Below are 24,707 nucleotides of genomic sequence, written 5' to 3' on the forward strand. Positions count from 1 at the left end.
TATCTAAACGGTGATGGTAATTTATAATGAATATAAATCAATTTTTTTTTTCCCCATAAATGTAACTATTTTTACAAATAAAACATTGTCGATAATACTATACATTATTGTCAATACTCATCTAAGGTGTTAGTATATAGGACGCAAACATCCTGCTAACAACTTTGATAAGTTGAATTCCCATCTACCAATCCAAATTTAGTTTCCACCACTGATTTGTTCGTTATTCATTTGTATAGACTATGATTACACTGAATAGCATTCTGTATTTATAATATTAGATTTGTATTACCTGTCAATGGGAGTAGTGGTCTCCTGATACTGTAGTTGTATTATTTCAATGGAATAAATGTGTAACGCTAATAATAAAAGTTTTTTTTTATAATAAGAAATTCATCCCGAAGTGTTACAAAGTGAATGCCGATTCAATCAATAAAAATTTTCAAGACTTTTTATAAAATTAATTCATCTGAAATATAAAAATGTAAAAACAGAAAATATGATAATGTATACCTGTAGTTTAATTACTTTCTTGTATTATAGTAAATCAGAGAGTTATCATCCACCAGGTACTTGTTTATATTGCTGTCAAAATTTTGAGATCCTTTTAAGGAAAAATAAAAAAAAGAAGATTTTAGTATTTATTAGTGTCATCCATTGATCTGTGTTGTCTAAGAGAAAAATTCACATTGCATGTACTAATCTCTCCCTCTATGTCAGTAGATATTATTTCACATTTATTTAGTCGATTTCATCAACTCTTATTTTAAAAATATATAGGTAAATGTAATATATACATAATATAATTTATGGAAATTCAAATTGGCATAGAGGAGTTATTTATCTCAGAGAATAAAAAAATAAAAAAATCTAAAAGAAATATGCTACAGCGGTTTAAGATGTGTGTCACAAAAGTGTTTTAAAATTGAGATTTTTTACCTCTCCCGAAAAGTTCTATCTTCCTCCAATTGAAATTTCCCGCAGTGATACTTGTGTATTATATATAAAATATACCTATATTTAATTTTAGTAGTTGATAAAATCAAAAAGTAAATATCTCATAAATGTCATTGAAATTTTATAACTATAAACAAGTGAAAATAAAGAGTTTTCGATACATCCCATCTATTTTATGGTCTCCTGATTAACTTGTAATTTATTCTTTACAGCTTTGAAATACATTACAATAATATACGAGGTATATCAAGAAAGTATGTTCTGTTTGTATTTTTTGCCATTGCAGCGCTGCGATCACAGTTTTGCGCATTTGTGGTACTTACCCTGACTTATTGAGGAGTTGACGCCATTATGAGTTAGCTGAGTGTTGTGTACGCTTAATGGTGCTTGTTTGAAATGACTAATAAAATTAAAAATCCCGGTCCTTTTGTCTGCGATTTGTTTCTTCGATGCTAACAACATTAAACCAGTCCACATTCATCACAGATCTGTGAGGCATATTGAGAGCATATTGTGATTCAGTAATGAGGATATGGGTGAGTGGTAATGCACGACGACAAACGAAATGGGCGCAGATCTTTGATTAATAAACTGGTTCGTATGTTTATCTTGAAATTAGAAGCTTATGTCCGTCTTGCGGTGTATTCGTTGGTGCATTTTCCTTTCATTCTGTAGGTCCTGGGTTTGACCTCGGACAAGGTTGATATAGAATATGGTTTTTCACTGCAATATGACTGGAACTTGTGGAGTAAGACTGATCGTCCAACTATTGTGTAATAAATTATAGATATTTGGTATGTATAAGATAATGTATGTATGTATAGAAATGTTGGTTTCCCTAGTTATTTGAAAAGGTCACATTATTACTTTTTTAAAAACCAATGTTTGCATGGATAATGAGAAAGTTCGGTGGTTTTTAAATTTATTTTTTAATTATTAATAGACTATAAACTAATAAAAAAAAATGTGTATTGTATTATCGTCACAATGATATTTATTAATTTTTGTAATTTTGAAATTATGTCACTTGACGTAAGTTTACTCGACATTTAAAAGTAGGAACTTGAAAACCCTTCAAAACACACTAAATGTCAAAAAACACGGCTACCTGGAAACCGGGAATTGGTTATTGGTGACATTTTAAAGTAGTTAATTTTTTCATACATTTTTGAGAAACTTCGTTTTACAATTAAATGCTTAAATTTTTACAGCGTGTGAGAAAACATTTTTCATATCTTATTTCCCATAGCACTGAACTTCCTCATTTTAAAAGTATAACTACGAGTGATGCTGTTTTTTTCCAGTTAAAACCGTTTTTTTTGTTCCTTCTCTTGTTTAGTTTATTGTATTTAATGTCAACTTTGTTTGAAAACGAATGTTTATAATTTAATTTTTATTATGAATGATGGAACTGAGCGGTTAAATATTGTAGTAAATAAGTTATGAAGTTTATAGTCTTCGTAATTTATTTTTATTTTCCAGCCATATTAATGCTTTTTTAGGCTAAACTATCTAGACTTACCTGCCCAGATATTGCACGTTCTATTAATTTGAAATGTTAACTTACAATGGGCTAAAAAAGTTAATCAAATTCAAAGTACTAATGAGAACACCACTGAACTTTGTATTATATTGTATTTTATGTTTACTAGATGGAATAGAAATAAATGTTACCAATAACTTTTTGAAATAAATTTATATGGTAAAAATACATTACAAATATAAGTGGATAAATTGTACATTGATAAGTAGTACACCATTACATATTTGTGTTGGGTGTGCACATAGGTATATATATATACATATAATTATGTTTATTTTCTCTAAGTGAATTACATAGAATCTTGGTGAATAATATCTATTTTTGAATATGGTTAATTTTGTAAAATACAATTTATGTGTTGAGTATTTCATAATGAATTAGTATAATTATGGTATTAAGTTATCTAAATGATATGGTTGTGTGCATAATATGAACATTCAAATAAAAACTATTCATAATTTATCAAACTAAAATAAATTTCTTTTACATATCCGAGATTTTAAACAAAGTTTAACATACATTCATATAAATAATTAATGTTAATAATATGAACACACTACATAAGGTATGTTTTGTGGAAAACACCTACTGTAAAAGTGCATATTTGAGAGTCATTAGACATTACTTTTGGAATTTTTGTTTCTTTATCAAAATCCTCCTCAAATTTTAGCATCACTACATGATCACCTCTTTAAATTTAATACTGGTTGAACCCTCGTTTTGTTTACACAGAAATATGCCCACCTGCATATATGCCTGTTATGTTATTAATAAATACAACTAACAACTGACCTTTATTCTACACAAATTGACATCAAATTTATTAACGTTGTTAGTTATTTACATTTTCATGTGCAGTAAATAAATGCTTTCAACACTTTATAAGTTACAATTATCAATTTCGTATTTTTGGTCATTATACCATGTAAAATATTTTATAACAAGGTATAGAGTGAATTTTTTACTTAAAATTTGATACATTGGACTAGCTTTAGCTATTAACTGTATAAATAACATAAATGACATAAATATATTATTTCTTTAGTAATTATAAAGATAAGGTCGATAATTTTAATATGTATTTCCCTAAGATGTGTTTGCCAATACCCCAGACACCATGCGAATACAGTTGAGAGAACGTAGACACTTATCTAGCTAGATGCATTGTCAAACAGTGGAATGAAGAATTATTCAGCTTGTTAGACTGATTAAACTAAGACTTCCTATTGTTCTCTTTAAGACTTTAATTTGCAGATTAAGAGTCTGATATTAAACTAAAAAGGTAATAATCCTAATTTTTAAAAATAGAAAAACAGAGAGAGGGAAGTATTATTATATCATAAAATATTATTCAAGATTATTATGACATTGATACATCTTTCTACGGTGGGATATGTTTTTATTAATACATTGTATTTAAAAATGACATCTGAACTATTAACCCTCACCAAGTATGTAATTGTCAATAACATATAAAAGGATATTTTTTAAAATTTACAGTGAGTACTATTTATTAGCAAAAGATGATCAATTGTCTTAGATCTAGGTAGAGCTATTTATCCTGTGATAATTGGTGCTTAAATATTTCAAAATATTAAACTTGCAATGTTGCAAGTTGTCATAAAAAATATCAAAAGGAGTGTGACAAACAGCGTGTCAGTAATTAAGTAAACAAATGTGTTCTATTGAATGTAGCTGTAGATCTGTACGAAAGCAATACAGTATTTATCCATTGCCAAACTAACTATATAACGACCTTTCTTTAAATGGGTTGAAATTATTCATTATTGGTATTTGGTATCTCTCAACAAGCAGGTACATACTATGTATTACGTACATAAAAACCAAATGGTTTTTCAGATATTTTTAAATATAATTGTGCAATGTATATGAGTAATTTGTGCCAAGAGTTACATTCTATTAAGTCAAATCATGCATCTCTAACTTTATTAATGTAACACACTTAATTCTGAACAAATTCTGTTTGAAGGTAATACATATATAATATTTCGGAACATCAACGCTATTATAAACTATGTGATCATATCACAAACCCACTGTGCAGATTGTGCCAATCTGTTTATATAAACTCATTGCAAAGCGTGCTTGTGCAAATGTAATAAATCCGCATTTAGCACATCTTTGGCTTCAAAGCTACGACAAAACTATAGATTTCTATCTCGATTAATCTCTCTCATGATGTAATTTTAACCAAGAACTCTGTTGAAAAAATATGGGTAGAATGATCTGTGCTGTGGTGTTTGTGTTAGTGTGCGTGACCTATTTGGCCTGGGTATAGGTTCCATATTTTGTTCGAGAATTTCTTCAGAACTGTTTGTGTCTTTTTCCTTTGTAATTACTTGAGGATTTAAATCACTCGAATGATTTATGGATGTAGAATTTTTCTTGTTAGCAAAATTAGTAGGATTACTTTCCGTTTGATTAATCTTTTCCTTTTCTATTGTAATAGGAATTTCTACTATAATTTGCTGAACAATTTCACTTTCGTTGTTAACGTTTCCCTCTTTATTAAGTTTCATCAAATTTGGATCTATCAAAATTTTAGTTTCCTCAATATCAGTTGTATTCATTACATGTGAGGAAGTAGTGAGAGGAGTTGTTGTAGTGAAAACAGTTTTTGGTGTAGTTTGCTGCATTGTAGAGATTTTATCTGGTAGTTTAGTAGTGATATCTAGGATAGTAGTTGGCGTATTAGATCCAACCATATTTGGTATTGTTACTTGTACTACTTTGTGCACAGATTCAGTTGTCAGTACTTCTGTACTTGTTTTAGATTTTTTCTTCTCTTCTTTTACTTTATCATATTTTTTTCCCTTAGTTGGTTTGCGATATTTAGATTTGTCATCTATAAATTGGTCAGGTGTGTTGGCTGCTTCTATTTGAGACTGAGTTGTTAAATTAGAAACCGTTTCTTCTTTGGGAATTGTTGGTGCATTACTATTTATCTGGACTATTATGGGAGACTTAAGAGTTACACTTGCTGTGACTTTTTCCGTAACTAGAGTTTTATCTGTAGTTTTTAATTCAACAAACTTACTGTTCGAATCTGTGTTATTTATCACAGATTTTGTGTTTGTAATGTCACTTTGTTCCGTAGATTTATGCAATTGATGCAGGTGATGAGCGATGTATTGTTGATGTTTAATTTCTGGAGACACAACCGTCATATCAGCGCTCAATTTGCTTTTAGCCATGACAAGAGGAGGGATAAAATGATCCGTGGCTTGCGTGAATATATCCTGATGTTCTTTTTCTTTTGATTTCGGCACAATTTGTATATCTCGGGTGTGAGGTGGGGTCGTGATTACTTTGTCCGTGATCGGAGAGATAGTTATCGGTGTAGTTGCCATATTTGTTTTTAAAGAACTGCTTTCTAAAAGAGTTGTTGTCACTGTTGCCTGTTTGGGATTTTCACTAACGGCAGAATCTTCAAGCATTTTGGATTGTGTTGTAGATTGATTAATTTTTGTAGATTTAGTAGTCGATGGCGCTGATTCTGAAAGGACGAGAGGCTTGGTTACCGGCGGACTGGTTTTTGACTGTTGCGATGTGGAGGAATAAGGCATGGCGGTGGTTGTAGAGACGGGCATCGAGGTTGAAGGAGGCGTTGTTTCTCTGCGAGGCCGGGTAGAGAGGTCTCCTGCAGGCGTAGTGGGCGCCCAGGTCCAACCTCCCGGAGAAGGTCGAGGAGAACCACTACTGACTTCTACTGCATTAACTCCTGTCACAGTATTATCGGAGAAGTCCTCTTCCGAGATCGCGCACGATAGCTCTTTAAGGACGTCCGTGTGGCTCTATAAAAATATTTGGATTTGTTATAAATAAAACAATATTTAATCGGGATTGATGTTATTAGACAATAAAGTAAGAAAAACAAAAGAATGGAAAATTAAAATCACCTCATTTGCTTTGCATGTGACCTTCTTTGTTCCATCCAGTCCACAGTCGGAGATGAGCTGGACTCCAGCCAATTCTGGGAGGAATTGTACCGTGAGAGAAGGTAGAGACTTCAATAGACAACCGCCAGGCGGATTCAAGGCCCATGCTGGTACTAAAAAATAAAGACGTAGAAAATGTAATTTAAAATGCGAATTAAAATAATGAAGTCTAAAAATAATACAGCTAAAAATCTGGATACTACGCGTTAAAAAAAAGCAAACAAAACAGGTAAAAAAATTATGTAAACTACCTAGCTTATTTAAATTGAAACACAATTTGATGAAATTAGCGTTCATTTTATGATACGTAACTATTTTCGGATAGTAGTATATACTTGTATCCGAAAATATTCGTCGGCCTAACTTGTAAACCTCGTAAATCCCGCTGCGAGGGAAATTCTCTTGCCGGGTACTATCATTGAGCTTTCGTGTTGTGTCCAGTTTGGATAATTATTGTTTTTATTTAAAAATTACAATGGTTCGCGCTATTTACCGAGGATTAAAGCAAAGCAATTTATTGATTTCTACGAACATATTATAACTTTTTTAAAGATCCGTAAGTGATTTATTTTCTAGATTTTTCAATGGGATGTGAAGTTGAATTGCAAAATTTTAAATCTTAAATTTAAACTTGATATCGGTTAAGTTAAGGAGTATCCATATTGTTGCGATTTCTTTTTTTTTTATTTGAAAATTTATTAATAAACCCTTACGGATTATTACATTCATTTTACATAAAATAATATATACATTTTTCATTCATACTCTGTTGTTTAAAATAATATTTTTTACATCTTTTGAAAAGTTTGTCTGAGTCTTTTGTTTAGTTTTGTCTGGTAGTTTATTGTATAATTTCAGTCCCTGGTTCATTAGTCTCAATGTCCTTGCCTTGTTTTAGAAAGTTGCATATGGTATTTGTCTGATATTCTCGTATTATGTCCATGTTGACTACAATTTTTAACAAGTTTTAGTTCTTCGTCTACAATTATGTAACCTCTTACTATATAGTGGTTTTATTATTTTTAGGTGTCAAAGAACATAACAGTGTAGACATGCTTCGAACACAAAAAGATAATACAATTATTCTACAAATATTAACACTTGACGCTAATGAAGAATATATTGTATTAAATATCAATCGTGAAAGCTCTTCTGGTTATGAAGCTGTTCACATTATTTCATTATTATTTATATTTATTTTATTACTAACTAACGATGATAAAGCAAAAATTAATACTTCTGTCGAGATAGTTCAGGAATTATCTCCAAAAATGAGTTTTTATTTTTTTTCAGAATATTTTTGTACATTTATTTTAGAGCATCGCTTTTGCTAGAAATCTACCAATTCACTTCTATTTGCACAAAAAATAAATGTTTTTAAATGGCTAAATTTCAAATTTGGTCCAGTCCCTCACTACTCTGTTTCAATATAAAAACTAATTTACATCATAGTGATATTTCATAAATTTATCGCTGTTGCGTTTCGGTTTTGATATAATAATATATACCCCGCAATAAAAAATAATAATAATAATAAAACGTTTTTACTATAATTTTCGAATCGATTATGCGGACTTTTTTTTACATGCGATTACTTTTTTCGATTCTTTGTTAAGCTCTGTTGAGCTATAGTGTTATTACAAAACACGATTTTCAAACGTTAACATAATTTTCTTCCCGAGGAAAATCATAAAATAAAGATGAACTCCGTTTGATTTCACTTTCAACAGTTTGGAATCTTTGGCATTTTGGTTGCATTAGCTTCACCGTTTATTTGGAATATGGACCTACCCAAATGCCTGTCGATTCAAAGCATTTAACAAACAAATGTTACATGAAAAACAGGAACATAAATGTTCCCGCTGAATACATTGGCGTATGTCGCTTTGCCCGAAAAAGTCCTACTCCATATTCTAGCAAATATTGGGGTATTAAAATGAATCCTAGAAATTTAATTTAGTAAACTCAATTTCATCATAAACTTAACCTTTGCACTTTTTCCTTTGTATGCTCACCCAAATTACGTATGAAAACCTCCCAAATCCATTATCTAAAATAGAAAAATTATCAATAAAACCCCTCAAATCTATAAATAGAAATTTGATTATGTTCTTAGTAAAAATTAAAAAAAAATCGTAAATCTAGTTAACTCTGTAAATATGAAAAAAACGTCTTTTTTACATTTCGGAATTTTCTACTGAAGAAGAAAAAACAGTTTTAACTCTCCTGAAAAAAATACAGTTTGGTATTTACAAGTTATTTAGTTAGTTAACGACGATATTTAAAAATTGGTCTAAAGAAGACTATTATCGACCAAAAATTAGAGTTCGAACACCCCAACCCTCCAGAAAACTCCAGGCCTGGAGTTCTCTGGATATTGTTCATTCAACAAATTAGAGAGTAAACAAATAATTTAAGCAAATCTTTCTAAGCCGCTTATTAATGTTGACCGATGACTTAGTTTGTTCTCTCAATGAAGATAATCCTATCCCCAATTAGAACGAGATAATAATATAATATATTATGTAAGTAAGCACTTAGTAGTTATTTGTAAATATTCCGTAATTTTAGTCCCTAATAATCAACAAAATGCGGCGTATATGTACCTATTATTCATAGTCAAACAAAATCACTTTAAAGTGGTACCTACAGATTATAACTTTCTTCAAAGTAATAATCTAGTCTAGAATCTAGATTAATATTATTTATGTTTTTGTTTAGTGTTAGTTTAACCTTACAAAAAAATGCTCATCATCATTCCCTTTACGCACCTAATGGTGCATAGGGCACTGCATTGGTATACCAATCGTAGCGTATCTTGATCATTTTTGTTACATAAAGGTAAGATGATCAGTCTTACGCTTCAAGTACCAGTTCAGGGACTATACAATATTTTAGTGTGAAAACACCCTTTTAATAAATATTTCGTATCAAACATGTCGATAATCGAACCCGAGACCTCTTGCACGGCAGGCAAACGCGCTGACCATTATACCACGAGGCCGACTAAGTAGAAATAAAAACTTCAAATATGTAAATGAAAAAAAAAACTTTTCATATTACATATGTCCCAGCCGGATTGACATTTTAGGTGGATTATACATTGCCAGCCAAATTACGAAACGGTTCCATAATGTAAAACGGCTTAAGGAAAATAAGCCGTTTTGCATTTTGGCTGACCGAACGATCAGCCATAATGTTTTGGCCGAATATAAATCGCGCGCGATTGTTCTTTTTGGTTCCCTTTCTACCAAAAAAGTAGTAAAAATAAATATTACATTTTTTTTTTATTAAACTTAACCCAACCTAGCCTAACTTCACATAACAAAATAAATTAAACAGTTATTAAACTGTTTTATGGTTTAATTTATAATAATTATTGAAATACAAAAAACCTAACCTAATCGTATTAATTATTATTACCTAAATAAACTTGTTTTTCGTATTTTAAAAGTAAAGTAAATTATATTATTATAACTTTAACGCTCTCTCCAAAATATCTAAAATCTTTACAAATTTACAAAGCAGCTGTGGTTATCCAAATTGTAAAATACAAAGCGTCGATAGATCAGTCGCTTTTCAATATGGCCGTTTCGTAATTTGATGTAATCCACCTGTAGGCACTTGTGCCGTATAGTAAATAAATAAATAATCAGCCTAAAATGACAAGAATTTGGTTTTCAGAGATATCTTACTGTTGCTTTGTGCTAGCGAAATAAACACAATATTTTCGGACGGGAAATTCGAGTTTACCTATATTAGAAACCCATAGACATGCCCCGAGTCATCAAAAATGATTATTATGCCCAAACGAGTAAATACGAAAAAATATTATTTTTGCATTTCCCGAAATCCAAGAAATAAATGGGTTAAAATTATAAGGAATTTACGGAAATAATCTGATTGGGATCCACCAAAAACGAATGTTGATTGTTAACGTTGAAATATAAACTTTTTTATATGCAAAAATGAGTATCCTCCAATTTTTGGTAACAAATGCATGATCGTTGAATGCAGCCCTGGTATAAATAAACTAACTTAGTAACTATGGGTACGTTTTCGTGTCACTACTTTTAAAAATATTTTACTCTATAGGGCTCGTCTATGTATTAATATATCAGTGGAGTTTAATTTAGACACAACTAAAGATACCTCTGTTAACTGACTAACCGTGATTATCTTACCTTAATGCAGATTTCAGTTTGCGGTTAAAAGAGTGGGTATTGAGATGATATCTATTGACTTTTTTTACTAATCAAAGGTAGGTTATGTAGAATGCAAATTAGGTAATATTGTGAATTGAACATCTATACGGAAGTTTACTAGTATGGAAATACTAATGTAATATTACAAATGCGAAAGTGGGTTTGTTTGTTTGTTTGTGTTTTCTTCACATCGCAACGGAGCTACCAATTGACTTGATTTTTTTTCATAGGAATGGTCGAAGAGCTGCGAATTAAAATAGGCTTCTTATTTTTCATCTCGAAATTAAAAAGTACACTAAAAAATATTGAAATATAGCAATAATGAGCAATATAATTTGAAAATAAGTAGGCGCTTCGCCGGTGGGTTGTCTGTTTGTTGTTTTTTTACCACCTCTAATTTGAACCGTTAACTTTGTGGTTAACCATTATAATAAAAGTAACACAGCTTTGTTTTTAATAACTTTTCTTTTATTTTATTACCGATCGGTTTCGAAGCTACACAGGCTTCTCTATCAAGGTATAATTAATTTAGTAATTATTTGAACCTTGATAAGGAAGCTTATGTAGCTTCGAAATTGGTCGGTAATAAAGAAATAGAAGTGGTATAAAACAAAGTTATTTTATTTTAATTTAAATAGAAAATATTTTCAATTACATAACAGTTTATTCCACAGTGATTATTAAAAATACAGACGTTAATAGAGTCCAGATATATAAAAAATGGACTATCTTAACTGGTTTTTAAAGGTCTCGTGTGTTGTACTTTATAAATAAAATAGATGTAGGTATCTTCAGATCCCACCTGAAGCGATACGCGTTGAAAAACATAGCAAAAGGCGTAAAATAAATTGTTTTTTTGCGATTTCGACTCGTGAAATGTCCCCAGAGGAAGATATATAAAATGGGAATAAAAAGGAATCCATTATGTGATAGGATTAAGTTTCTCTATCGCAAGAAAATGTAATATTTAGACTAAGAAAACCAAATCGAATAGTTTGCCAATATTACTATAAATATAATAAAAAAAATATCTAGTTCATATGGATAGTGGATATGGATATCACAAATCAGAATATTGAACTGAGCCGCGAATCCTAATGTCGAATGTCCGGATACTTACGTTGATTTTTTTATACTTCCGTTTCGCATTGGCATATTGACCGTTGTGACAATCATGACACATATTTGTGCGTTGATCTTACGTAAAATTAAATTATAGTAAAATCTTTTATGTAGAGATGATTCATTCGAATGAAAATAATCGAATGCATTCGATTACTAAATTCTTTCTGATGCGGTAATTCATTAGAATCAATTAGTAGTTGAATTAATAAATGAAATAATGAATTAATGAATGAATAAACGAGTAAACGAATGATCGAACGAACGAATTGATTGAATTTATTATTTGAAATATCGATTTGACATTCTGCGGGAGGTAGTCACATAATTTAAGGATTTCGAGGATACTGACTATTTTCACAGGCGCCGTGGCGCAGTTGGCTAGACGGCCAACCGTGAAACTGGCGTCGCGGGTTCGATTCCCACCAGTTGCAAGAAAAAAATCCAAGAAATATTTTTTTTTTAAATGGTTTGCCTGCTGTCGGGTATTTTTCATTACCCTCCTTCCATGTTCCCTCTATCCCACCTGTTGACAAGCCTCAAGGTAGAGGTTTAGCGGGTTATTCCTTTAAAATAGACGAAAATGCGGATTCCGTACTACCTCCCCACGAATTTATAAATTTTGAAGAAGCTAAATTTTCTCCAAATTTTGTGGCCACTACCTCTTAAGGTTTTGAGTGACTATAGGCCGCAATAACTGAAACGCTCATTTCTATTATTTATGGAATGCCAGAAATGAATGATTCATTCAAAGAATTTGTTCGAATATTCAATTCATTCAAATTCGTTCAAATATTCAATTTATTCAATTATGTTGGTTCGGATAGTAAATTTATTTGTTTGTTTTCACCTCTAGTTTTATGTCAATGCAAGGTTTCCTGCACGAGAAATGACTCTTTGCATTTTTACAAATATGTCATAGCTAAATAAAGGTAGGTACCTAGTTTTGCCAGGTAAGGTCGAACATTGCACATTTTTTTTTTAAATTCACACGTCATTAAAACAAATATTAAAAAAAATATGCTTATAGCAATATAACCTGGTAGTTCACAGATAAAGGATGCAATCTGAGGGCCCCCGCAGCTGAGGGCTCCCCAGCGGTAGTCCCTGGCGGGGTCCAGGGCGGTGCACAGGGGGGTGCGGCCCCCCTCAGGGGCGGAGGCCCAGTAACCCTCACCGCTCAAAGCTTTGTAATCCCTAAAAAAGAAACAGGATGAAATATAAACATTCTGCATTAGTCGCCCAAATTCAATACACGCATTTATTAAATCGTCAAGTTCATGGGAAAGTTGCGAATCTATCATTTCTGAAAAAGTTTTATCATACAAACATGTCAAAATGTTGATAAATTCACAAAGATCAATTCTGCCTTCAGTTGATCAAGTCACAAGAAAATAAATAAATAACGAAGATATTATATCAATATCGATGCGATACAATAATTTTCACATCGTAAAATTTACTTTTCAGATGGACGGACCTTCGCACGGACCGGACCGTATAAAATATTTGAAAGTCACAGAGATTTTTCGCAAGAAGTCTTGACGTACTGGTGGTTTAACTTAAGCTAGCGCGTTCAGAAAACTCACACTAACGCATTTAAAATCTACAGGATGTTGATTAAAAAATATGTTGCATTAAATTTGAACCAAATGTGCCATCCATTTTTAAAATTCGGTGTTGGAATCGAGGGTTGTGTATATGAAAAATAAATTCAATGGGTTAAGAAAATGTCATATTAATTTACTAAAATAAATTGTTTCATTATTTTATATTTTTCAAATCATTTTTAAAATGTTGCATTTTTCTAATTATAGTCCTTCCAAGAACAAGGGGCAATTTAAGTTTGAAAATTATTTTTTTTTACAGTCAATTACTCTAGACTCTAGAACTAGAGTGCGAAATTGTGTAGATTGTTTTAAATATATAAATTCAAGATTTATTGTTTATCAACAAGTGTGAATACATATTTTCTTCAATATAATTTGAAATGTGCATTTTAATTACATTCTATTAATTATGATTATGATGAACACAAAATATTAAATAAAAAACATGCTTGTTTAAAAATAAATACTCTATATATGACATTTTCTTAAGTAATTGTTTTTTTTCGCTCTAATCCAAAAGAGATTTTTAAAAACATTTAATATAACAATATATAACATCAAGATTTTTAAAATCAGTATTCTGTACATTAAAAATGTTTTTGCGTAAATTTTCTGAAAGCGCCATCACTACATAACCGACCTATTCATGATTTGATTAAATAAAAATACCTACATATTTATAAACCGGTGTTTTTAATCCATAACATAAATCTTGTACATATTATTATATTTTTACTATTAAGAATCGCAGCGAAATTCAGACGAACGCAGAAGCATCCTGTGTATATTGTATTACCATATCATTAGCAACTAATAAAGCAATAGTTGTTTATGTCAAGCTCATAAGCGCGTCTGAGCGCGAGAGAGATTATTTTCGTAATGCGTATGCCGTGCGATGTCATACCGTGGGCTTATTCACGGATACTACACAATGCGTATGTGTAAGTATAGCGCACGCGACAGCTTATAAAAAATCACCAGTACATGGTGAGAGTAATATGTATATGCCATTGTTGAAATACAAAAGTAGGACACAACATGCCGGCTACTCGGACCAAGCGGAAAGGGAGCTCTGGTGATGTTTATCAATGGTCCAGTTTCTACTGATTGACTTTTCTGTGGTTTCCTTTTTAAAAAAGAAAATGCGGAGAAGTTCCTAAATTCGGTCCACAAACGGCCGGGAAAATATTCCCAGTTCCTCTTGCAATATTTTAAGATCTAGCGGTAACGAAATATATTCATGCACACAATTCATAAATTAAACTCAAAACGTACTATTACGTAATGTGGTAAATTATGAAAAATATGAGCCAAGTTTAAACACAAATCTCTATTTTATAAACAAACTGCGGTTATATATTATGTGTATGTGAAAAATTGAAAATTTGAGAAACTATCAGATTTCACAACTCGATCAACAAAATTTAAAAAAATATATTCTTCAGCAAATCAGGGGAAAACTTTCACAATACAGGAAAAGGAAACCCATCAACAGAGCACAACGTTTACAATGAGGAAGTTCAGCCCTACGGGAAATTGGATATCAAAAAGGTATTCTTACCCGTGGTGTAAATTAGAGCACTTAATTATGAAAAATGTATGAAAAACATGATAAAAATTATTTTAATGAAAACGGATTACTTTGTATGACGTCACTAATTCTTCTAAATCAACTAATGATAAGAAATTAGTAATAGATTAACGGTTTACAGTAAGTCAACCGACTAATCAGCAGAATTCATTGAAAAGAAGGGGAAAATAACTTGAGACGTAACACGCGAATTAATTTTAAAAAATACAAATCCTTAAAAAAATGATACGATATATAAAAAATAAATTAGTTTTTTGGCTTAGTTTAATAGTCTATTAACAAATAATACTTTTTAAAAGACACAGAACTTCCTCATTCATTTAACGTAACGGGAATGTAAATTCGTTTGTCTTTATTATAAAATTGTTCACTATAAGTTTCTGAAATTCCAAAGAGTTTAAATTCAACTGTTATAAAAATGTTTTGTTGAATTAAGAATCCGTGTCTTAAAACTTTTTTGGAGCAAATCCAAGGACATAATATTAAGTACACGAGTATAAAGCATCATGACATGTACAATATTTTATAACTACGAACTAAATAGTTGATGAATTACAACAACATTGTTGTAATTTTATTATATTTCCATACATTTCAAGTAGTTTTAATTGATGAAATGTTTTAAATGAGATTTTTAATTGTTTTGAGCGTCTTGTGTTTGATAATAAGAATGTTTCTGATCTATTAATTTTTAGAACCTTTATACAAAGTATATTGTATTAAGTAATCTTATTCTTAAGGTAGTAGCACAAAGTAGGTTCTTTTTACTTTTACTTAACTTCATTTAAACAAGCTAAGAAAAATATCCAAAGCAGTTACTAAAAAAGTGGACTTTCAAAGTTTGTACTATTTAATGTAAAAAAAAAATTGAATACCTCTTACGTTTTTTATTTGTCCTTTCCGACAACTGTTGGCCATTATATTAAAATTGTATTAATACTGTGGTATTTAATTATTGCTTCCAATAAATCAATCTTCCGAATAAGATTGAGCCTTAATTTAAAATTGTTTGCATTCTTCCCTGATTTGTTTCAAAATCTGACCCGGATTTCGATTACGTTTCTGGAATTTAGTAGAGGCAATTGACTGGGCAAATAGTTTAAGTTAAATACAGCCAAATACTTACGGACTACTTAAGTACTTTAACTTCGTTTATGAGATTTTGTAGGTAGGTATACGTTTATAGTACAAAGTTCTATTCGTTATCCCAACTTCTGAGGAGGCTTTTGCCAAGTTTGATAGTTAGATCGAATCAAAAATTGTACTACACTCAGATTCGATAACAGCTCCGCGGGCAGTAAAATTTGTTTTAAGTAAAAATGCTGGTTATTACATAAGCCCATAGTCATTCCTAATTATTTTTCTTCTTTCATTAAATAATTATATATTAAAAATTGCAAAGTTTTCATACTACATCGCGTAATGGTCCTACTCTTCAAACAAAAGCAAGAGCTTAATTAATTGTAATTGTTTAGATTATTAATTTGTATTACTCTTGTATTATTTCATGTATTTTTTGGATGTCAATAGAAATAAATATGAAAAATTAACAGTTTCCAATGCGGAAAAAATAATCATTTCGATCCGTCTGTAAAGTAAATTGATGTAAGAGAAGCTGTGAAAAAAAGTTATCATTTATTTTTTTATTTATTATAATATTTTGTTATTTTTTTTACAATGTACATAAGAGGTAAATCAGAGTATTAAAAAAAATATATGGCAATGAAATACAACATTGAATAATAATTATTTAAAAAAACGTGGACAAAACGAACTTACCTATTTTAACATTATTTTATTTGTACAGATTATGGATTTAAAACACCAACTTGTTTTCATTTACCTTCTAGATTAAAAAAAATATAATATTATCGATGGAATCTTTCTTTAAAACATAATAAGGAATTGTAAAACGAAAAATGTTGAAAACTTACGTCCATGTAAAATCCCCTTCTTCATTGCTTTTAATAAGTCCAATCCAGACACTGGACATGATGTCTAGCTCCTTGAGATAGGCCCTTGCTGCATCATACTGTGCTGTGGTATCCACTGGAACAATAAAATATTTTTACAAACTCGGGTTTTTGTAGATTATGTTTTAATGCATAAAAAACATGTTTTTGAATTTTTTATTGCTAGAAACATACTCCGAAATAAATGTATCTGAACTTACAGTCGCACAATAATATAATTATAAACTTGCCCTCATTCATAATGATAATTTTTGTTCATATATAAAATAATATTTCATTGCATTTGAAATATATTTTATTATTTACAATATATTACGTTACATCATAAATGTTTCGGTATTATTATATCAAAAAGGAAAATTGATTTATCAAAACACAATTATTTTCATTTCGACTTTATGAATTTCCAAAGCTGATTCAATTATACCCAAAACCAAACAAAACAAAAAAAATATTCAACCATTCCGGAAACATTGGCAAAATGGAATATCAGGCAAACGAATGAATAAAACAAAAACAAGGGTTTCCCTGCATATGCCAGTTCGGTATAATTTGTGGTTTCGTCGAAATTCCCTCAAAAATCGTGAATGGAAAGTTCGGGTACAATGAGAATTTTCCTTTGAGGGTTTCCCGGTAAAACCGCGGGAAACAGAGGCCTACCTTCCAACCAACAGAACGGTCATTAATCGGAAGTTAATTATGGGGGTAGGCTTAATTGGGATCTGGTGATTTAGATCACACGATCGCTCTAGATTACAGTACATACATACGTGGGCGTGGGTAGAGGTAATCGTCAGATGCTTCTTTTAAATTAAAGCTGAGCCTGGGTTGGGTAATAAATACACGGGTAATAAAAACACTTTGATTAAAGAATCATAAAAAGCGGAAAATAGGACAAATCGCTGGAAAAATGACATAACACGAATATGTTTGATTTAATTAAATGATTTAGAAGGTGTTCTTTGTTGATTTCAACAAAATATTCACTTAATAATTGTACCTATATTAAAAACAGTCTTTGAAAAGGCTATTAACGAAAACAAAAAACATTTCCAGTGGTATTTTTTACTAAGGAAATCAACAGGTTTTACAAAATAAATATACATTATGCAATATTATACGAAAGCGTAAAATAAAGTCAATAGAGTGTTCCACAGATTTTTTTTTTTAAATCCCGTTAAGTTAAGAAAAGAAAACATACTAAAAATAATTATAGGGGGAGTGCATGTGCGTAAGGGTGTGTGAGTATGTGATTGGGGTTTGGTTTTGGAGGGTGAATGGGCGTGTATTTGATATGAATAGATAAGAAGTTTTTAAAAAAAAAAACTTATATTTTCAATATAATTTTTTCAGAATTATAATTTTAACTTTTCATATTTTCTATGTATATAAGTACAACTTGTACATGTATATAGATGTAATAAAAATAAAGGATTTAGAAAGTGAACTAATAATTTTTTTTCAACCAGTATTTTGAAAATTTAAGCACAGTAAGCACGAATCTGTCACCCACAAAAATTTACCATTAATCGTTTCTGCTGTAAATTACCGTCCGCAATAAAATTAGCCAAGTTATTCAGTCAAAACTTTCTTTGAAAATGATAATCGTAACCATCGTAACAATAAGATGGGTATTTAAATTCTAGAAATTCTCTTATCAAACAATAAAACCTTATCCCTCGCAATTTCTGTATACGAAACCCAAAAATGGTTTAAACTTTACAAAAGGTACACATAATAGGGGTGCCCTGGGAAATAATTCTGTATTGTATATTTTCAAAATTCTTTGTGAAAGTTGTTCAAGAGCGAGATTGAAATTCAGCGGTTTGCGCGGCCAGATACTTTTCTAGGAATGTAAATTGTTCAGAAAAGCGCCAGCTTGGAGTGTTGGCCAACGCCAACGTGGAGGTTGTCGCGAATCCCGCGGCAACCTCCTAGATCTGGTTCCGAGATAAAAAAAAAAAAAATATACATTACTGATTCGCATAATCAATAAATTAATCATTAAGAATAATAGTTGTATTCAAAAAGCCTTTGCGTTGTGAATCAGAACCATTATTTCGTAAAGCCAATAAATTAAATGTAAGACAAATGTTTATAAAGGCAATTTTAGAAGGCATTCATATTAACAAAGCTTCGCTCATCGTCACCCATACTATAAATACTAGATTTAAAACTGAAGGGAAAAAAATATTCCTCATATGAAAACTTATTTTGTCCAAAGGCATCCAATTTTTATAGGCCCCCGAGTATGCAACACGCTTTCACAAGAAATATTATGCTAAGCTCTAGCTAAACAACAAAATTAAAATAAAAAAATTAAAAATATGTACAAAAGAGTGAATTTAAAAAATGGGAAAGAGCCGGTTGGAACAGCTAATAAGAGTTTTGAGTGATATAATTTTATTTGTCAATGTGTTGTTTTTTTTTGTTTTTACAAATTTATTACTTTCTGTTAGTTTATACCTTTTAATGATTATTTCTTTTTCTGTATTAATTTTTTTTCAGTTTCATATATTTTTTCATTTTCATATATTTTTTCAGTTACGTATATTTTGACAGTTTTGATTTTTTAGTTCCAAAACTTTTTGTAAGATTTCATATTTTTAAATATTATTCAATTTTGTATAATTGATACTAATAATAGAAATCTACAAAAAAAATATTTGTATTATTTATTATGTGTATTTATTTTTTTTAAATGCTGTCTACCTCAGAACAGGTTTACATTTACTTTACCTAGTAAAAATAGACAATACCCAATATGTTTGCTTTTACTTTAATTTACTTTAATTTTACTCTAAATTACTTAATTTTACTTTAATTTTCACTATACTATTATGCTTTACAATTGATGCCGATTTATTCGGCACTGAATTGAATGAATCATAAAAAATATTAAACAACCATATGTGAATTAAAATGTCTTTCCGTTTTCAGTAAATTTTATATTTTATTACATTTTACGGCCAATGCGAGCAGTTAAATTGTTTGGAATTCAATTAATACTAGACAGTTTTCCATAAATAAGGCTTTCAATTATCAATAAATTGCTTTTTACCGACAATTATTTTTTGATACGCTTATTATTATTGCTTGCCGTGTCCGGGGGAATTAACCATACGATGAGGAAGTTCTGTGTTTTTCTTATATTTTTTTATTTGTTCATAGTCAATTAAATAAAGGCAAAAAAATAATAATTTATAAATCGTATTATCAGCGCTATGATTTTTTTAAGCTTTATATTTCTGAAATAGCTCCACATGTGACGTCAAAGGTTCTTCTCTGTCAGCTCTCTCGACGGTAAGCAAACCGGATATCCTTCACGGCTCTCATATCATTTGTTAGATTATATGAATCAGTGACGTCGTTCAAAGTAGTGTGTTTTATTTTAAATATATGTACATTTTTTTCGTACATTTTCAAGAAACTTTGCAGTATAATTTAATGCCCTAATTTTTATCGAACGCAAGAAAACATTTTTCGTATAAATTTCCCGTAGGGCTAAAGTTCCTCATTTTGTGTGTTCTGGGTGAGCGTTTTTGCCTCGATGGGTATTCTCAGGTAAAATCTTGAAAAAGGAAAAAAAGGAAATCGAGTGGTTAAAAGTTCATTTCGTAGTATTGATTGGCCCATTCGCCTCCCATACTTGCAGTCCCGGGTTCGATTCCCGGGAAGTTTGACATGAAATATTGATTTAAAAGGTGTTTTTACACTGCAATATTTCATTGTTTCAGAACTGGTGTGATCAAAATACGCCGCTTTTTGGTGAATCAATGTCATGCCCTATGCACCACACAAAGTGGATAGGGACATGATGATGGTAATAATTATAAATAATGATAGCAGCTGTGTCCTAGGTTGGTAGTAAGATGCTTAATTTTAGGACCTGTTTTGCAATCTTACACGTTATTATGTATGTGGTGGGCTACCACATAGAGCAAATACGAAATAAACACCAAAATACATTTAAGCTATCAAATGATTATTTGTGCAAAAAATGATACTTATTATAGATTATTGAATGAATAACGTACCTATGACAATAACATGTAATGAAGTTCTATTATGGTATGGCCACGGCTTAGCTTGAGCCATTCACAATTATTTCAACTATTCCATTCATTTCTTCTCAATAGGGTATTGGTTAAAAAGCGGAACATTATATTACGAACACGTGAATAGGAATTCTGTTCAGTAAAAAAGATCTCTGGGGAGTTAAATCCAGCCTTCTTTAAAAAAAAAAACAGTATTTGAGGTGAGATGAACAAATTGAAACTGTAAAAATAAAGCGCTTGATACATTTTTTCATCCCACCCAGAAATGTACTTCAAGTTCCGGACCTAAAACACCATACCACGCACTGAAAAATATTGAGTTGACTTATGGTCTAATTGGTTTGGGAGCTTGCATAAAAAACACCCTTGAGCCGGTAACACTTGCACATAAATCTTTAATCAGAGTAATAAAATTAAAAAAAAACCATTTCGTTATCCAAGTGACTTGCTTTTCAGAGAATTCAGAGTACTTATTATCATTAAACACTTTCAACAATATATCATATGTTTAGAACGGTAGTGGTTACACACATAGATAGAGACAAATATCCAAGCGTCAACCACAAACATAATACAATATACACCAATAGGGATCTGATACTAAGTGACGGGGTCAACACTATTCTAGCATCGAGGCAACGCTATTACGTTGGCGAGAAGATCCATATTTTTTTGCCAAAATGTGGAAAAGCGAGAGTGTTGTCAAGTTGAGAAAGGTGTTGACCTCGCTTTTTCATGACATTGGTCGTGGGGAGTCAGAGAGGTTGATGCATGCTACGGATTGGAGATTCTTACTGGATGTTCAAAATAAAATATAAAAATAAAGAATAGTTTAACGAAAACAAATGGCAATCATAAAGTTTCGCATGTATTAATTAAATTGTTTATATTTTATGTATTTATGTATGTATGTGTGTGCACATGAGTATATGTATGAGTGTATAAGTATATATGTGTGCACATATGTATATATATATATACATGTACATATATATGTGTATCAATATATATGCTAGTAAAATTATATTTAAATTGTCTGTTCTTTCTATCAACTTGTAAATATTATTCTCTTCTCTGTCTTGCCTCTTTTACTATGCTGGTTAACAACGCTTATAGTTTACAAAATACAATTTCTCTGGAAATAATTGATGAACTTACTGTAAATTACAATACTTTGAGCTTGTAAAACGACCATCAGCCAGTTAAAATCACGATATGCTTCCTTTAATGTCACAAGCAGCAAAACTCGATAAAATAACATAAAATTTGCTAAAAACACGTTTAGTATCGCTGCGTATCGAAGCGTGCACACATGTCCGCTGCAATTGCATCATTGGTGGGAGGTCTAAGGAGAGCATCAAATGGCGTAATGTGCTCGGAGCTACTCGGCAGATTTCGGCTTTTACCACAGGGCCCCATCTTGCCCCACTACCCCATCATACCCCACCTTCCCCTATGTACCGTTGTTAGCTGGGCAAAGTGTTCAAAAAAGTGTATAAATGATAAAATGTGTGAATAAATAAATAAAATAAATATAAATAAATAATCATTGAAATTTATGTTTACACTAAATGCGGCATTAAGCATCCGTCTCGTGTTCCATTCAATTGAGGCTCCGGAATTTATTTTTTATTTGATGGATAATAGTGTTTTACGCGCAGTGGTCAGTAAATGTGAAGCAGCGTAAAAAAGCGCGACATACAGCTTACTCTACTACGCGTTTTGCACATTTTTAAAACGTAATTTGAACCTATCGTTCCATGAAGTATCATCTGTATTAAATTATACCCCAGTGTTGACAATGAACTTATTTAAAATGAGAACATTCGTACGACGTACCTACTTGGTATACCGTACAACACCTAGAAGGTGAAATAATTCAGCCAGATGAATCTTACCCACATCAATGAAGGCTTCAGCTCTTTGACTTCACAAAAGTCAACAGAAAGAAGAGTTTAGGAAAGGCGGACGTTTAGACATAGGGAGAATAGTAAATGTTAAACATTGTGTAAAGTGGTCACTTAAACCAGCCAATGACAGGTCATAAGCCCCAATGTCTAGTCTTTCATATTTTCTTCTCTAAGATGTCCTCTATCTCTGTTGTGATATGTTAACCATATAAATCCCCGGAAAATTCAATCCAGTTTTGGAAATCAAATTCAAAATAATGTTTATCAGATCATTAAGCGATGTTGCTTGAAGAATTAAAACAGCTATTAGAGTTATTGTTAAACATACGTAATAACAATTTAATGAAGTCATTTTTAAAAATCCTCGAGAAGATAATGAAATGTTTTATAAATATACGTAGTGCTATTTTTTTCTCGTCAAATTACTTAATCCTTTTAAATAAATCATCGCTGTATTTTTAGTATACTATTAAGATATACATAAAAAGTCATTCATATTTAAATTTATTGCAACAGGGAGGGAAAACATTTTTGAGAAAGGAATATGGAAGTCTAGGCATTTACATGGCTTATGACATGTGATTGGCTGGTTTAAATATAAATAACTCCCTAGGGAGGAAATCCAGCCAGTCTGCAAGCATTTGGACGTACTCAAACATTGTTGAATTAACTAACTGGTAAAAGAAGAGGTGTAAAAATTGTAAAATCGTTTTCAGGCGTTGCCCAGTTGGTAATTTGGTTTAGCCGGATGAATCTCACCCACGTTATAAAGGTTTCAGCTCTTTTACTTCACAAAAGTCAACAGATAGAAGAATTGAGGAAATGTGGAAGTTCAAACATGGGCAGAATGGTGAATGTTACACAGTGTGTAAAGTGGGCACTTAAACCAGCCTATGACAGGTCATAAACTCTGTAAATGCCTAGACTTCCATATTCCATTCTCAAAAATATTTTCCCTCTCTGTTGAAATAAATTTAAACAAAAAAGTGATTTTACCAAGACTTAGGTTATGGTTCAATTAATTTATTGGCGAGGTAAAAATACCCTTTTTATGTCTTTTGTTAATTCTTCAATGGATCAACGTTTAACTACTATGTACGCGTCAAAATGGTCCATACACTAAGAGTATATACAAGTCCATACATAACTCATTTTTACCAACCATGTCGTTAAACTATGAGATATTGGTATCATGTTTTTGGTATTCCCAGTTAAAGTTGATACGTAAAACGGGGTGGATCGGTAGATGGATGAATTAAAAAAAAAAAAAATTGAAAAAGAGAAATACTTGAGTTTTTATTATTTACTCAAATATTTAAAGTTTCAAACCATTTTCCAAAAGTCACAAATAACTTGTGCTGGAAAAATGGAAATCGAGCTGTTTTAGCGTGGGATTTGAACCTCAGACCTTTGATCCGTTAGTCCACAATACTACCACGGGACTACAACCTGGTTCAAAACGATTGCGACTGTGTGTTTTATAATTTTGCGCTGTTGCGATAAATTTCCATTTTGATTTTACATTTAAAATGTACTGTTAATACGTGAAAAACAAAAACCGCAAAACGAAATTTGTATTTAAAAGTTTTTTAGGTTTTTTAAAAAAAAACAAATGCATGAAAACGCAACGCAATGATCACAATAATAATGAGGGGGTAAGGGGTTGTAAATTACCATTATAACTGCATGAATTGTAGAGAGACTCCATTAATCTAGTTTTGAATTGAATGTTAACTCGATTGATTTTATATGTATAAATACAAACCTCATAAATGTTAT

At 30.9% G+C, this 24,707-nt stretch overlaps 1 protein-coding gene across 1 annotated transcript; it reads right to left on the reverse strand.

Moving 5' to 3' along the window:
- Positions 1–4,371: 4,371 nt before the first annotated feature.
- Positions 4,372–17,046, reverse strand: LOC148282276 (uncharacterized; the record flags this gene model as incomplete). Its single annotated transcript, XM_088225354.1, has 4 exons — positions 4,372–6,315; positions 6,421–6,572; positions 12,826–12,983; positions 16,922–17,046. Coding segments are annotated over 4 exons (2,043 nt in total), but the record flags the coding sequence as incomplete, so codon positions are not given.
- Positions 17,047–24,707: the final 7,661 nt, after the last annotated feature.

This window comes from Micrasema longulum, unplaced genomic scaffold (genome assembly GCF_059751315.1).
Source record: "Micrasema longulum isolate JH-2025_06_02 unplaced genomic scaffold, ASM5975131v1 h1tg000345l, whole genome shotgun sequence".
NCBI classification, from domain to species: domain Eukaryota; kingdom Metazoa; phylum Arthropoda; class Insecta; order Trichoptera; family Brachycentridae; genus Micrasema; species Micrasema longulum.